The sequence below is a fragment of the Panthera onca genome, chromosome B1, assembly GCF_046562875.1.
Source record: "Panthera onca isolate mPanOnc1 chromosome B1, mPanOnc1 haplotype 2, whole genome shotgun sequence".
Lineage (NCBI taxonomy): Eukaryota > Metazoa > Chordata > Mammalia > Carnivora > Felidae > Panthera > Panthera onca.
Window position 1 is genome coordinate 64,540,153 of NC_138342.1, and position 16,919 is coordinate 64,557,071.

Sequence of the window (16,919 nt, forward strand, 5' to 3'; positions counted from 1 at the left end):
GGAATAAAATAAAACGAGGCACATGTATGAAGTGCTGAAAATCATTGCTTTTCATACGAGGAGTACTTTACAAGGGATACACAGGCAAGAGTGACTTTAAGGGACTTAAAATCTGTATTCTCAACTTCCAAATGTACATCTTCCTAGACTGATAAGACCACTCTCGTGGCGTTGGTTCTTCTTTCTCAACTTTCCTTCACACTGGTCTTTCTTCTACTTTGCCAAAGAAAAGTATACCTCTCACTCACCGAGAGTCTATGTAGGGCACACTGTCCCAGGACACAAAATGTCCAATTAGAAATATTTGCTTCCTTGGGGTGCCTGGGTGGCTCAGTCCTTTAAGAGTCAGACTTCAACTCAGGTCATGATCTCATGGCTTGTGAGTTCGAGTCCTGCATCGGGCTCTGTGCTAACAACTCAGAGCCTGGAGCCTGCTTTGGATTCTGTGTCTCACTTGCTCTCTGCCCTTCCCCAACTCATGCTCTCTCTCAAATATAAATGAAAATTAAAAAATATATATATATTTGCTTTCTACAAGACTCCTTATGCGAAGGAGTCCATAAGTTTTCAAAATTCTTTATAACATCTATTATTTAACTAAATTGTATCTGCTTTCAGTAATAAAGTAGGGACTCTTTAGGGCTTGGGTATGAAAAACCAACCAGATGCTTGCCTCAATGCACTACCATAGTTCACTAAAGCTTTTGAGTATGTGAAAACTTTGGTCACTCTGTGTGTGTGTGTGTGTGTGTGTGTGTGTATCTTTTACTTAAAACCATGCAAATGGGAGGTAAGTACAGTTTGATTTACATGACTAATCTTACTGATATGAATGCTTAGGTCATAGACAGCAAGAGATAAACAATTTTAAGAAGCCCCCCCCCTTTTAAATGAATATATAGTTGATTTCCTACGTTTATAGGAATCCACTCCCTTCTTCGGACGTCATCCCTTAAAATACTCACACACATTACACATTCATCATGCCAAAGCATTGATTTTTTTCTGGATGACTAAGGAGGAAAATGAATGATCACTGTTATTTTGCACAGGTTTGAATGTGGAGATAAAAACCTCTGAAAGTAGAAGTGTTAGTAATAACATTTACATGTCTTCTTACAAATTACAGTGAAGTTTTTCTTATACTACCTCATTACCCAATGGCCCTGAGGGTATGGAAGTTATTTTTATCTCTATTTTACAAATGAGAAAATTGACATGGCAGCGGATATCCAGGTAGTAATAAACCAAACCAGGATTAAAAGTTAAGCCTTTGGACTCTGAAGTCTGTGATTTCCCACTCTATTAAACCACCTCTTGCGAAAATTGCTCAACTTGCTAAAGACTATGTTCTCTAGGTAAGCTTTTATAATATGCAGTGGAGGTGATGACCCCGCTCCCAAAGTGCAAAATCTATCTTAATTTTGTGGAGGAAAGCAATTTATGTATGATTTACAATGAAAGGACTTCCCTCCCCCAGAAATTCACAAAATGTAATTCCTATGTCCATATAAGGAAACATGGCATTTAAATAACCCTTCAAGTGTGCTTCAAGGAAATGAACTGTATCTTTTAAGATTTCAAAGAAGCATTCAGGTCTAGAAAAAAGTATAAAGAAGGACCTTGCTAATAAGTCACTTGGTCTGTTTCACTGGTTTTTGGCTGGGTACCGTTAATACAAATTCTAACTCAGAACACCCAAATGATGATGGGATAGGAGGAGTTAATGAAACATGAATAGAAGGGCATGTGGTTCCACACTGGCCTGGTATCTGGTTCTTAACTGGACATTGCATTATTTGAGCTTTTGGTTCTAGAAACAAGAATATTCCAATGTGATTTGTGAGTGTTCTTATTCTTCAAGCTTGTTCTGTACACCACAATTGCTAAATTGTAACTACTGTTTGCTTTACAAGAACTTGGGAGAAAAAAACACAGGATAAAACTATGTTAACGTGCTAGGTAAAGGAAAGGGATGTGGGTGGATTTGGGAAAGGATGGGGTGGCAAGTCATGACCAAAACAAGGATGTCCTCAAAATAACATGCATAATATAATCACATTTATGTAAAATACATGAATAATCATATAGATGTATTAAATGATCACACGTATGTAAAATTCTGTTTGTATATTTTATTTTTTAATTAATGGACTATTTCAGAGCAGTTTGGGGTTTACAGAAAAATAACCAGAATGTTCAGAGTTCTCATATACCACCTCAACTATCCCCGTATATGTTTTATTAGAAACAAAAATTTGTTGTATCGTCTCTTTTTTTTTTGCCGCTTTTGACAAATGAATTAAAATCTGGGGAGTATCACCATGGAAAAAAAATGCCCTTAAAATTACCTTTATGAGGACTTCAATACCTTGTACTGGTCAGTGATTTTCAGATGGCAGAATGCGAAACAATCTGAGCTGGAGTCAGAGAAGTTACATCTTAACATAGCACCTGGGTGACTTTGATGCATAGGTTGAAAACTCCTGGGCCAGAAATTCTCATCCCTGGACAGAAAACTCTCTTGAAAGTGCTTCCCACACCACCTCCACATAAAGGTCTGATGTCTGATGCTCCAATTTAAAACAAAACAAAAGCTTGTGTTCATTTTCAAATTCTGTGTCAGATGTCAGCATGGAAAAAATTATTAGTGTCTGGAGCAGTCTATGGACCAAAGAACACAATAAATTGAGTGACAGTGGAAAGTGAAATTTTTAAAAATCTCATATACTGTTTACTTGTTTGGACATCAAAGGTGAGGAAATATTAACGTATCAAAACTCTCTAATAGATGATGTAATGCCAATTATTATCAACACATTTTGTGTGCTGTGTATATACACTTTTTTGGTGTACACGTTTTGATGAAATATATCTGGAATTTTTATTGAAATTATTAGGCTGTCAATGTAATGTAACAAAATTCCAAAGACAAATCGGACTTATGTGACTGTGTATTTCAGAATGGGATTCTGAATTAGTGTCTAATCCAAACTGACCCAAGGGCCAGTCACAGGTGTTCTGAACTCAGTTCCAAAGTGGGAGATGAGCTTTAAGACCCTCACTATGCAAAGTGTGGTTCCTAGACCAGCAAGATCAGTGTTGTCTAGGAACTAATTAGAAATGCAGACACTCAGCCCGCACCCCAGACCCACTGAAACAAAAATCCGCAGTTTTAACATGATCCCCGAGAGGATTCATCTGCAAGTAAAAATTTGAGAAAACTTCCCTTCAGCTATTTCAGAGTCCTGATCCTTTCCAGATTTTCCCAGCTTTGAACTAACTTCCAGCACAACTCCCTACTTTTCTAACACATCCACACACCCCATTACTTTTATTTTAGATGAGCAACTCCTGCCCCTCGTTCTCATTTTCAAAGGGAAAATCATACAGATTTGAACTAGGTAACTCACAGGCTTCATTCGCAAGTTTCTCTCTTTTGGCCAAAGAAAACTTTTCATCTTGAGAATTAATATTTCTGAATAATTTTCTGACAGACCTGAGCCCATCCAGTAGGTTCTTCCAAGTAAAGGAGAGAGTGTGGGCCATTCTCTCCAGCTAGTACAACGGTGCTCACCATTAACTACCCTACATCCTTGCTTCAAAGTCTTGCTGATGTCTTTCCAGGATTGTATTTAAGTAAAAAGAAGTCAGCCCATTTAAAAAACGACAAAACTTTGTTCTACGCGAAGAACAATGTTATTACAAACAGAAGTGTCACAGGTTCCCTCCATTTCAGTGTTCCAGAAAGCTGCTGCTGCTGCTGCTAAATCACCATTATTACTCTGGAACCGCTTGGGAACATGCTAATTTACATCCAAAGCAATATTAGTATTATTGTTTATTTTACTTTCATTATCTACATAGGCACAGTCCAAACTAGGTAGTTGCTATAATTCTGCCTTCTTTTGGTAGGAGACTGGGAAAAAGGATATAATGGTAACAAAGAAAAGCAGCCAATAGTTTTAGTAAATAACACTGCAAAACTCAGATATCATTTCTTATTTTCCAATTACTCCAATTCCTATCATCAAGTTCATACAGACAGTAATGTGCCTGGTGCTAGAGAGAAATCATTCAGGTAAGCTGAGGCTACTCCTTCTGTTTCTCCATCTGCTAAGCTGTTAACACGAAGACATATTGACAAGGGCTCAAGGAAAACATGGAATATTTCATCAGTAAGATTATGCTGCCCTAGAGACAGATGTTAGAAAGCTGCAATATTTAAAAATAAAGAGATAAACACATGCTTGAGGGGAAGGAATAGTTTTAGAGCTGGGAGAGAAAATTAAAAAGAAAAAAAGGAAAAATGGGAAGATAGATGAGAGGTTTGTATTACCACAGGAAACAGCAAATCCTTATTGTGTAGGGAAAAAACTTTTATATGCCTCAGGCAATCATTTACTATTAGGTAAGCATTCTTAGAGTACATTGGGGCAGATTTGTAAGAAGTGCTTAGCAGGGCTGATTATGATTACAGAGAACAGATTTATTTCTTGTCATCAGATGGTTAATGTCAAGGATTTGACTTAAAACCATATAAACTGGTTTTCATAAAAATTTAAACATAGGAAATGTTATATACTATGGTAATTCACATTCAGGGATATAAGAGCTACGTTAAGTAATGGTAACTCTGTATTTATCTGGTGACTTATACTGCAGAGGTCAAAGTACTTTGTCTTCACTTATTTTTACTGGAGAAAAAGAGTAAAACAGAATTATAGCGGTGGATTATATACAGATATTTACAAATGACATAGAGTTGCCATGGATCAAGTCAACAGAACATTTTAAACCATAGATTTTCTTTTTTTGCTATAGTTTTCACACTTTTATAAATAAAATGCAAAGAGTGGTAATAGGAAAGTGAAAGGAAGTTTGGCCTTGAATTCAAATCGACTCAGGTTCAGATCCTAGATATTTACTTTGCTTCTTTGAGTTTCAGTTTCCTCATCTATAAACAGGAATAATAAGCCTACCTTGTAAGGTTGCTGAGAAAATTAAATATGTCATTAATAAGAATCCTAGCATTGCCTGAATATCATTGGCACTCAGTAAATGGCAAGTTACGTCCTTAACAAGAAAACCAAATTGACACAAACAAGGAGATCAGATATTACAATTTAATTACTGGTTGTCCTTTTCTTAAAATCTCCAAGTTCTGATTACATTGTAGAGGCTCTTGCTCATGACTTTCTCCCACTGGAAAGGAGAATACCTCCTCAAGAAAGGGAAGGGTATGACAGAGGATGAGTTCCCAGAGAAAAGAAGAGAAAACAGAATACTTCTTACAGCAAAAGGAAGAAAGAAGAGGAAAGGGGCACAAGGTCTGACTTGATGGTTCTGACAGCCCCCTCAAGGATGAGAACCCAGATAAATAATGGCAAAAACTGAAAGCAGAGGGGCTTCCTGTTTAGCATTCCAGGAAGAGGCAACCTTGCCAGACAACCACACCCAGCACAGGACTACAACAAACAGAGTAAAACGGCGGCATGGTGTGAGGAGGCCAAAGAAGGTTCTGTGATGGGAGGCCTCAAACTTTCTTGGCTATTGTGCAGGAGGCTCTGGTATCCAGGTGTTCCTTTATAATCGCAGTGAGATATGTGGAAGGTTGTTGAGAGTGAGAAGCCATTGGGGTCCTGTGAGATGACCCCAGAAAAGGTGCTGCAGAGCATATAGGCTGAGCCAGGGCTCAGAGGGCAGGCGTGGCTGAGACGCGAGGAACTGCAATGCTGTTGAGAAGTGAGAAGAGAGCAGGTGAGCAAGAGAAGGCTACAGGTTTTAACCACTCTAAAAGAAAAAAATACTGGCTTTAGCAGCAGACCAATAAGGTACCAGTAGCCTGTTTAGACTAGATCTATCTCTGTGGATGCCAGTGAGAATTTAGATGACAGCACAAAGATCCACACAGGGATCTGGGGCTCTCTCCCCTCTCAGCCATGAGGACACATGAACTTTTCCTGACACCTAAAAGCCACTTCTTCCAGGAGAACGGGGAGGAGGGAGAACACTGAAACACCCTGCAAAATCCTATTTTAAACCTAAAGAAACCAAGATGCTTTTTCTTGGCATCTTCAAATTCTAGCCCATCCTACTCCACTCAAAAAGAAATTTATTTCAATTCTTAAGAAAGGAGAGGCCTTTTTTAGCTCTTGATAAGCTGGATACAATGTGTTTGATTCTATAAGTCACATTTTCTCTCTGTGAGGCCTGGAGATGAAACCAAAATATCCATTATGTCTCTTTATTCATAACCTAAAGGTGTCCTAATTATATTAGGTAATAGGAAGTAGTACCTTTTATACCTTTTCCCTACTTTCCTTTTTAAAATTACTGCAGAGGTAATTTGGGAGTTTCCTTCCTTCCTTCCTTCAATGAATATTTACTGAGTACCTACCATGAATGAATAATGTGCCAAGAGTTTAGGAAACAAAGATAAATGAGACATGGACCCTATCCTTAGTAAGGTAGAAAGGTGTATAGGATATGTGAACGGAATACATAAGTTAAAGAAAAGCTAGTCGAGTATTGCTGCCCATTGCTGAACGGCTGCCAGCAAAACAACAGGACGTTACAATAGGAAAGGTGCATTTTTCTCGTCTATAAAATAAAAATAAGAACATAAAGGCTAGGATGCACAGAGAAGTTAAAAAGCATTTTGTTTTCCACAAAATCATACTTACAGAAAAGTCAGTTTCTAGAATAACAATAGTAAATCAAGTTGCAGGACAGTCAGAGGCACACAATACAAAGATCTTATTTTTTTTAAAGTGTATTTACTGTAATAGAAAAATAATAAGATGTGAGAGAATGGGTCAGAAAGACTATTATCATTACCTTTTTCAATGTGTTTCAAATAGAATTAAGATAGGCATGCAAAGGTAGTTATACAAAAACCAAATATTACATAGTTGTTTTAATTTTCTCAGTAAGTACTGCTTGATCATTTTAAGAAGTTAAATTTTAAAAGTCAAATAACGAAATAATAAATGCCCTAGGGTAGTTTGCTGTTTAATGGTACAGACATTTTTTATAATGATTCTTTTTAAAATATGAATATTAAAGCCCTGAATTGAGCTTATTAAAGTTCAAATTTTTACATATCCAGATTTCTTAAAGGTGGGCAATGGAAGCCTGAGAAATATTTTAATTATTAACAAGATTTTATGAACACAAAACAGAACTTATGCTTTACTTTTATGGTTTGCTTAAAGAAAGAAAAAAAAAAAAAAACCTATGGTGTTTTGAGGATATTAGTCCATAGAAAAGCATTGCAGAATGTTTTCATTCTGCATTTTGCGTTTGTTCCTCTGGTTCCTAGACCACTGCCATTCACATATCATCTCTTCCTTGTATCTTTTACCATAAAGCTCATTAGAATTTATATACTGGAGCACAGATAGAGTACAGAATTTAGGAAAAACCTCTGCTTTTATCAGTTACCCCTGACAAAGTTGGTATTTCATTCACCCTAAATATACATCATTCACTGACTGAAAAGTGACATTGTTAGAGATTATAAATAATTCAACAAATTGTATCTATCTGATTAGTATTTCAAAAACAATGTTTTATCTCTTCCCAACCCCCTCTTTATCTTCATAGAGTGCATTTGCATTGAAATCTATGGTTTCTGGCATATCTGGGGTAAGGTTATACTAGGAATTTACCAGACCTGTCAGTCTCTAACTTTCTTCCATATTTCATTATATCATTCCAGTTATAATTAGTTGTCTGGTAAAATTAAGAACAGTCTATTTCAGTGAATGCTCATGTGAACATTTAACAACTTTTTGTTAGGATGACAGCTTAGCGACAGAAAGAATAAACCAGAAAGGAGAGTCGCTGAAGTAACCCTGGCTAACTCAGTATTGCCAAGTCAATGGAAAATTTTGAGATTTTTGTGTTTTTTTTTTTCTTTTTTGTTATTAATCATCAAGCACATATTTCTTGTCAGGAGATAAGCATCAGCTTGATGGCATTCCTGCCTCAACTAGCATGTTTTGAACTGACCTGTCTTCATTGCTATGGCTCCCTAGAAACTTTGCTGTTGATTAGCATTGATTCAGCTGAATGCTTTGACATTCAGCTTGTCAGTGAAAGCTATTTTAATCATTAAGATGCATCTCCCTTCCAAGATTGCAAACTGTTGCTGCTCATACACAACAGTCTATCATTTGATTACTGTGGAAAAGAAAAGGAAAGAGGTTGAATGGTTCCTATTACTACAGATTATATTAAGAGCTAAAATTTACAGAATATTTGTATGTGAGGTATTGTGCTAAGCAATTTACAGGAACTGTCTCATTTAATCCGTACCATCACGGAATCTCACTACCGTGGTTTGCGTCCCTGTTCTCCACTTATCATCTGTAAGACAGGCAGCCCTCATCTATAAAATGGAGTAATAGTACCTACTTCTGGGGATGTTATGAAGATTAAATGAGAGCATTCATAGACACTCCCTAGAATAGTATCTACAACATAGTGAGTTCTCATATTTTTAGCAGTAATTTTTATTACTTTGTACATGAAGACATTCAGTCTCCTTTACCAATTGCCCTATTCACCATCACTTCTAACTTTAACCATCTCTGTTGCCTAGACCCAACGGAGGAGATAAAGGAAAATAGAGTTATTCTTTCAGGACTTTATTCCATAGGTATTTGAACTCCAGCTCCACAAGAAGGTGTGCCATAACTGTGTGCAGGATAATTAACCTTTAAATTTTTTTCTTCCTGTTCTTTCTGTCCTCACAGGCTTTTCCCATTCAGACAACTAAGTGTATATACTAGTGTGACCCTGTTGAGTAGGATGATAACTGAGATTTTAGGCAGTTTAAGGGATCTCAGAATAGAAGGGGCATTTCTTCCAGGCTTTAATGAGAGGCATAAAGGCAGCAAGGTGGCAGAATCCCGGTTTCCCACGCCCAAGTTTGTACAAGAGCAGAAAACATGTGTCACGCGACTAAGCAGGTAGCACTGGGTGGCCTCAAGAGTTCCCTGGGCCACATTTTGGAGAGGGAGCAGCAGAATGTTCCCAAGCTCTGCGGGGAAGCAGAATTTCTGATACTCCACAGCACCACTAGGATGTTTCCCACTGTTGCAGAAACTATGCTGTCTCATTACCAGAAGTCATTATTTTTCCTTCTGGGCACACAGCTAAACTACATTTCCTAGCTTCCCCTGCAGTTAGTTAGAAAAGTGGTACAGACTTTTAAAACCTACATAAACCTCTGTGTAAATTCTCTTCCCCTATCTGCAAGCTGAATGTGTGTAAACCCGTAGTGGACACATGATTCTAGAAAATGGCAGAGTCACTGAATCAGGGGTTCTTAATCTGAGATTTAATAATAGAATTTAGGAGATGATGACCTTGGATCTGGAACAAAAAAAAACCCTGTATTTTCATTAACCTTTAACGAAATTTAGCATTTCCTTCTATTATGAATGTAGGCACCAATGCATAGCAGTACCAGCATTACGTGTGGCTTTGTCACCGACCAGAACACCTAAACCATAGGTATTTTTGAATTATATTACAGCTGTTGAAGGTATCTCAAAATATCATCTACAACTAAACTCTCATTGAAATAACAGTAATGAGACCCACTGCTTGATATTTAAATTTCATATGGGAATAAATTTATTTAAACAGAGTTTGCTAACTGTATTTCAATAAAAATGGTTTCCTTTGAAATCCCATATAATTTGTATGTCTTTAAAAAACAGTTTTATTAGAAGGGATCCCTAGGCTTCACCAGATTGCCAAAGGAGGCTATGGAACAAAAAAAGTTACGAACAATTGTTCTAGATGGATTCCTGAATAACTTTACGGTTATTCAGGAGTCCCTTTTTTCCTCTCCCTTTCATATCCCAATCGCACTGATGACCTACATTGGACTAAGATGTGAGAAATAAGCCGGTATTCTGTTAACTTACTGAGACTGCAGGTTATTATTTTTTAGAACAGTTAGCCTATGTAGACTAATCCTTGTGCTACGAAAACGGTCCAAACATGACAGAGAGTGTAGAGACCTTAAGAGGCCTCTGGGTAGAAAGGACTTTGAAGTATATAGTGAGGACCAAAGATTGATGGGGTCCATGAAGATGACTCAGCAAATATCAACTTAGAAGGATAATGATGCCAAGTGCAGGAAACATCTCCTTGAACTTAGAAATAAAGTTTAGTAACAGTAACATAAAGAAACATTTCAGTTATGCCTGAATTTAGACCCGGAGATTTATAATTGTCACACAATAATTTTCTTATTTCATATTTATTTTTTATTGTCCCCTATTAGGGTGACAGTCATTTTTGTTTCTCATAGTAACTACTTTTGAATTCATCAAACTATATACATGTAAATATAAATGTAAATATATGTAATAAAAATCTAAATAACATGAAAATTAAAAAATTATAAATCCTTTATATATGAATATATATAATTTATTTTTTTAAAGCTATCTTCAACTAGCTCTGTTCCACTTAAAATCCTTCTTAGCTGCAGGGTAACAAGTGAAGAGAAACCAGTACCACAAAGATGAGATCAATATTATATAAGTCCTTCTATACAGGAATTTTAAAATTGGTAATTTTTTAAAAGGCTTGTTGAATTAGATAGTCTTGACAGAACCCTTCAGAGGGTTTTTTCCCCCTGATTTTAAGTATTTATTTTAATTACAATTAGTTCACATACAGTGTTATAAGAGTTTCATGTACACAGTATAGCAATTCAACACTTCATTACATCACCCAGTGCTCATTATGCCAAGTGCACTCCTTAATCTCCATCACTTATTTAACCAAACCCCCACCTCCTTCAGAGTTTTTAAGGCAGATAAAAATCTGACAACACTTCTCTTAAGAAATTAAGTTTTGTTTAATTTTACCTTCCCTTTTAGACTGTTTTGCTGCCTTTATCTTAACCTTAGACTAAATGAATCAGTCATTTTGAAACATTCAGGTTGTTAAAAGCCAGATGCAAAGACTCCTCTGAGGACAGACTCTTTTTTAAACAAATTTTTATAACCTATGGAACCACATGAATGAAAAATAAAATAGGGTTAGTGTGCAATACAGTTTGGGTTTCAGCATTAAAATGTGTAAAAAAATAGAATGCATTTATTTTTAAGTGTTATGGGATATAAACATCAACCTGTCCAGATCACAATTGTATACCAACCCCAAGCCTCATGCCCTGGAAAGTAAAAATGTTTATGGATGAGTAAATCAAACAGCATTTATTTTAACTATATGTAATGTCTATCACTCATGACTGGGCTTTGTTATGAGAAAGTTGCCCTTTTCACATGTAAGGGTAAGGTGACTGTGTTTAGAATTTAAAGCTTCTACATTGACAGTAGCTCACTGATCTTTGAAATTCTTAGGGTGTTAGAAAGTTCCTGAGGGAAATGAAATAGTCTTTTAAAACTACCTTTTAGTGGCTGCTTTGTATTAGTACTAACGTGTATTAGAAAGTATAATAATTTTGGTTCTTTGAAATTTTTATGTCAATTTTCACACATTCGAAAGAGTAAAGAATAGCACAATGAACCCCTCAAGTACCTATTGGCAACCTCAAGAATGATCATATGTTGCCGTTCTTATTTTATACATTTCTTGCCCCCCAACTTTTTTCCTCTTTATTTTTTTTTTTTGCTGGAATATTTTAAAGTAGATCTGAGACCTCCTATTCTTTCACTTCAAATTATTTCAGTATGTATCTCTAACAGATGAAGACTTAAAAAAATACAATACCAGTTAGCTCACCAAACAAAATCATTGACCATTCCTTAATAACACAGCCTGTGTTCAAATTTTGCTTGGTTGTCTCAAAATGTCTTGTATTTTACTTGTTTAAATCAGGACCCAAACAATGTCCACAACAGTAGCATTTGGTTAATATATTTTAACAAATTCCTCCTCCCTTTTAAAAAATGACATTTTGTTTATTGGAGAAACCAGGTCATTTGTTCTGTAAAAATTGTCTCACTCTGGATTTGGCTGATTGCATCATGGCAAGGTTTAATGTCCCTTTTTTTTTTTTCTTTCTTATAAAAATGATAGTTAGATCTAAAGCCTTGTTTGTATTCAAGATTAATGTCACACACACATGCTCACACATAAAATTTTCTTTGGGCAAGAATATTTCACAGGTATTACTGTGCACTTAGTATTGCGTTAGGAGACATATGACATTTGCCAGGCACTCTTTTGGTGATGTTATACTTGCCCAGTGACTTCAAGCGTTGTCAGTCTGATTCATAATGACAAAGTGGCTTCAACTTTCACCTAATAGTGTTAGCCACTGATGACAGTGGGCTAGATCTATTATTTCATCAAGAGTTGCAAAATAGTGATTTTATAGTCCTATTATTCATTCTGCATTTATTAGCTGTAATTCCATAAAGAAGAAATTTCTTCCACCAACTATGTGGACACGCTGAAATATAATTCACACGAAAAAAGCAGGGAAAATGTTGGTTTCTTTTACTGAATTTAATCTACTTTTAGTGTATGAATGGGAGTCCTATTAACTTCCAGTAGTGAGCAATGAGTTTGCTCTAACCCAGTCTATACTCTTCCTCAAGGTCACCAGGTGGTCCAGCAGGACTGGGATGCGATGGGGTAGGATGGGATGGGGCAGGCCACGGTATTTAGGGTAGCAAGGGATTGGATCAGGGAAAACAGAATACCTTAAGCAGGGTTTAGGAGGTAGACTCTGAATCTTCTGAGCTGTTCTGGGCATCGGTGCTCTCCGTGGACTCGCTGGGTTCCTTGTGGTCATTGCTACTATCATCAGCGGCCGGGATCTTCTCCTCCTCACCATCCTCTTCAGAACTAGGAAGTGTGCTTCCCTGGGTTTCCTGGTTTTCCTTGGAGCCCAGCACCACGTACCTGCCCTTCCCCTTCAGCTCTGGCTGCCTTCTCAGCTCACTGGCCATGTGCGAGAGATCCCTCTTCATAGCATAAGCATCTTCCCCATCTGCATAGTATTTGGGTTCCACCTCACTAACCTGGAAGTTGAGGGTGTTAGAATAGAGGTGCAAGGCTGCTCGGTTACTCTTCCTGACGTGCAGGGACACGTACTTGGAGCTAAAGTTCTCGATCATGGCCCGGGAGGCCTGCTCCATCAGCTTCTGGGCCAGGCCGAGGCGCCGGTGCGATCGCTTCACAGCCAGTGAGGTGATATGTCCATGGGGGACATCATCTGGGTCCTCCTCCATTTTGGCCAGGACATAGCCCACAATCTTCCCATTCTCGTCCTCAGCAATGTAAGAAAGCTGGGGCCAGGACAGGCCGTGGTAGAAATAGTATTTCATCTGGTAGTTCTCGGGAAGGCAAAGAAGGTTGCAGTGTTGCATGTTAATCAGGTCGTCTGGCCGAGCATTGCGGATGTTCATAATGGCGGCGGGTATCAAATGGGAGTTAGATGGTGGTCACCGAAAAGAGGCTGCCACCAAGCGCAAGAGTCACTTTTTGCCTCAAGGACTTGAGTCCAGGGAGCCGAAGTCGTAGGACTGGACGACACGGACACTGGCTGTCGGGAAGGCAGGACACCCTGGAGACGGAAGGGGCGGTGCTAAGACGCGGCTTTCGAAGTGCGCCACCTAGTCCCAGCCAATGAGGTTTTCACGTTATATTCCTGATGCGCACGCAAGGCTTAGGGGGTGGGGATGTGCAGTTTATTAGGATCTCCTTGGTTTTAAAATGCAACGTTTGGACTGTTGCTGCCACTATTCTTTTATTTGTTTCAATTTTCAATTTCTTCTTTTGGATACATATGGGTAAACTTTGACAAACTGAATAAATCCATATAACCAGAATATAGATCGAGAACCAGAACATTGCACACACCCCAGAAATACCCACTCAGATCCCCTTCCAGTACTCTGATCCAGTGTCCCAAAAGTAACCATCACCTAGATTACTAACAGTTTCTGTATAAATGGAATCATGGCGCATACACCCTTTTTGTGTTGAGGTACCCCCTCCCTGCCCAACGTATACTTGTTTCAGCTACTTGTGTGTAGTTGGGAGTTTTTCATATTCTTTCCTGTCTGATATTCCATTGCCTAAATATATCACCTCTACCGTTGATGACAGTTTGTGTTATTTCCAATTTGGGAAAATAGTAATTGTAACTAAACGTTCTGGAACATGCCTTTTGTAGAAACATGCATATTTATCCAGGATTAGAATTACTGGGTCAGAAGATATTATGATGTTCAACTTCTACAAATAATGTTAAGCAATTTTCCAAGGTGGTTGCTCTGTAACTGAACCCAAATCTGTCTGACCTATGTGAAGGAAAGCCAAACACTGAGATATCAGGTATGCAGCAAGGAGAGCTTATTGGAGAAGCAGCTGAACAGAAGCTAGGAGGACAAACCTCAAAAGTGCTTCACCAAGGGGGAAAGAACAAATTTTTTGTTTGTTTTTTGTTTTGTTTTGTTTTTTAATAATCCTAGGGATTGAGATTTATACAAATTGATAAAAAGGGTAGGGAAACATGAGGAAAGGTGGAGCATGTGCATTGAGCAAACATATATGTAGGATACATTCCATGTTCACTTTGTGAGTGGAGACAACATCAGAAGGCTAAATTCAGCCCCTGAGCTCATGATGTTATCTTGACACAAGAAGAAAGGCTATCAGCATCCTCTGACAGCAGGTTAAACTAGGTGGGTTTGGAGCTTCTTATTTCAGGTAAGAAATGCAGGGCCTTGCTTGTTCCTAGGCTGGAACCATATCAGTTGACCTTGATTGAGTCCAGGCTTGCTTAGAGACAGCTAGTGGATTTGTTAATGGAGTCTGAAAAGACACAATAGCTGATTAGGGAGAAACAGTTCTCTGAAAAACAAGCTTTAAACTTTCTGCTGGTTTCAACCTCATTAACCCAATGGGGCACGGTTTTATTTTATTGCTTGTGTGTGGTTAGTGGTATTACATTGTGGTTTTCTTTTGCATTTCCCTGATGACTAAAGAAGTTGAGGGGCGCCTGGGTGGCGCAGTCGGTTAAGCGTCCGACTTCGGCCAGGTCACGATCTCGCGGTCCGTGAGTTCGAGCCCCGCATCAGGCTCTGGGCTGATGGCTCGGAGCCTGGAGCCTGTTTCCGATTCTGTGTCTCCCTCTCTCTCTGCCCCTCCCCGGTTCATGCTCTGTCTCTCTCTGTCCCAAAAATAAATTAAAAAAAAAAAAAAAAAAAAAAAAAAAAAGAAAAGAAAAAAAAAAAGAAGTTGAACACCTTTTTTTTACATATTTATTAGCCATTCTCTGTTCTTTTTTATGAAGTGACTATTCAAGTCTTTTCTTCATTTTTCTATTGAGTTGTATGTCTTTAGCTCATTAATACTTAATAGTTTTTTTTTTTTTTTTTTTTTTTTTTTTTTTATTTATTTTTGGGACAGAGAGAGACATAGCATGAACGGGGGAGGGGCAGAGAGAGAGGGAGACACAGAATCGGAAACAGGCTCCAGGCTCCGAGCCATCAGCCCAGAGCCTGACGCGGGGCTCGAACTCACGGACCGCGAGATCGTGACCTGGCTGAAGTCGGACGCTTAACCGACTGCGCCACCCAGGCGCCCCAATACTTAATAGTTTTTTGATGTTAAATTCCAATATACTTAACATACAATGTAATATTAGTTTTGGGTGTACAATATAGTAATTCAACAATTCCTTACATCACCCAGTACACTCCTTAATCCTTACCACTTATTTAACCCATCCCCATTCCCCAATAACCATCAGATTGTTCTCTACAGTTAAGAGTCTGTTTCTTGGTTTATCTCTTTTTTTTTCTCATTTGTTTTATTTCTTAAATGCCACATATTAATGAAATCATATAGTATTTATCTTCCTCTGCCTGACTTATTTTGGTTAGCATTATACTCTAGCTCCATCCATGTTGTTGCAAATGGCAAGATTTCATTCTTTTTTATGGCTGAATAATATTCCATTGTGTATATATACCACATCTTCTTTATCCAATCATCTATAAATAGATACTTGAGCTGCTGCCATAATTTGGCTATTGTAAATAATGCTGCTATAAACATAGGGGTGCATTTAAACCTTTGAATTATTTTTCTGGGGGGGTAAATATCCAGTAGTGTGATTACTAGTTCATAAGAGTAATTCTATTTGTAATTTTTTTTTTTTTTTTTTTTTTTGAGAGAGAGAAAGCACACAGGAGCAGGAGAGAGGCAGAGGGGGAGAGAAAGAATCTTAAGCAGGCTCCATGCCTACCACTGAGCCTGATGGGGGTATGACCTGAGCTGAGCTACCCAGATGCCCCTATTTTTAATTTTTTGAGGAAATTCCATATTTGTTTCCACAGTGGCTGCATGAGTTTGAATTCCCATATCCTTGTGAAACATTTGCTGTTATGTTTAATAGTTTTTAAAAGTATGTATTCTGAGGCGGGGGGCACCTGGGTGGCTCAGTCAGTTGAGCATCCAACTTTGGCTTAGGTCATGATCTCGCAGTTTGTGAGTTCAAGCTCTGCATTGGGCTCGCTGCTGTCGGTGCAGAGACTGCTTCAGATCCTCGATCCCTTTTCTCTATTCCTCCCCCATATATATGTAATATGTTATATATATTCTGGATAAGAATCCTTTGTCAGATGCATTATGGTGTATAGCATCCTACTTTATTGGTTGATTTTTCACTCTTTTAATTGTGATTTTTGACACCCAGCTGGAATTTTAATGTAGTTCAATTTGTCCAGTTTTTAGATTTCATTGTTAGTGCTTTCTGTGTCCTGTTTAAGAAATCTTTGCCTACTGTTAGGTTACAGAGATGTTCTTTTATGTTTTCTTCTGAAAGTCTTATTGTTTTACATTTTATGTTTAGATATGCAGTCCACTGAATTTATTTCTGTGTAAGCTGTGAGGTAGAGTTTCAG

The 16,919-nt window shown here is 37.9% G+C and overlaps 1 protein-coding gene across 1 annotated transcript; it reads right to left on the reverse strand.

Annotated features, from left to right (window-relative positions):
- Window positions 1-2,160: 2,160 nt before the first annotated feature.
- On the reverse strand, window positions 2,161-13,621 carry NAA11 (N-alpha-acetyltransferase 11, NatA catalytic subunit). Its single transcript, XM_060654800.3, has 2 exons — window positions 12,705-13,621; window positions 2,161-5,735 (listed from the first exon to the last, which is right to left on the reverse strand). The coding sequence occupies exon 1, from the start codon at window positions 13,410-13,412 to the stop codon at window positions 12,717-12,719; it is 696 nt and encodes a 231-aa protein (XP_060510783.3). The 5' UTR covers window positions 13,413-13,621; the 3' UTR covers window positions 2,161-5,735; window positions 12,705-12,716.
- Between the last annotated feature and the right edge of the window lie 3,298 nt (window positions 13,622-16,919).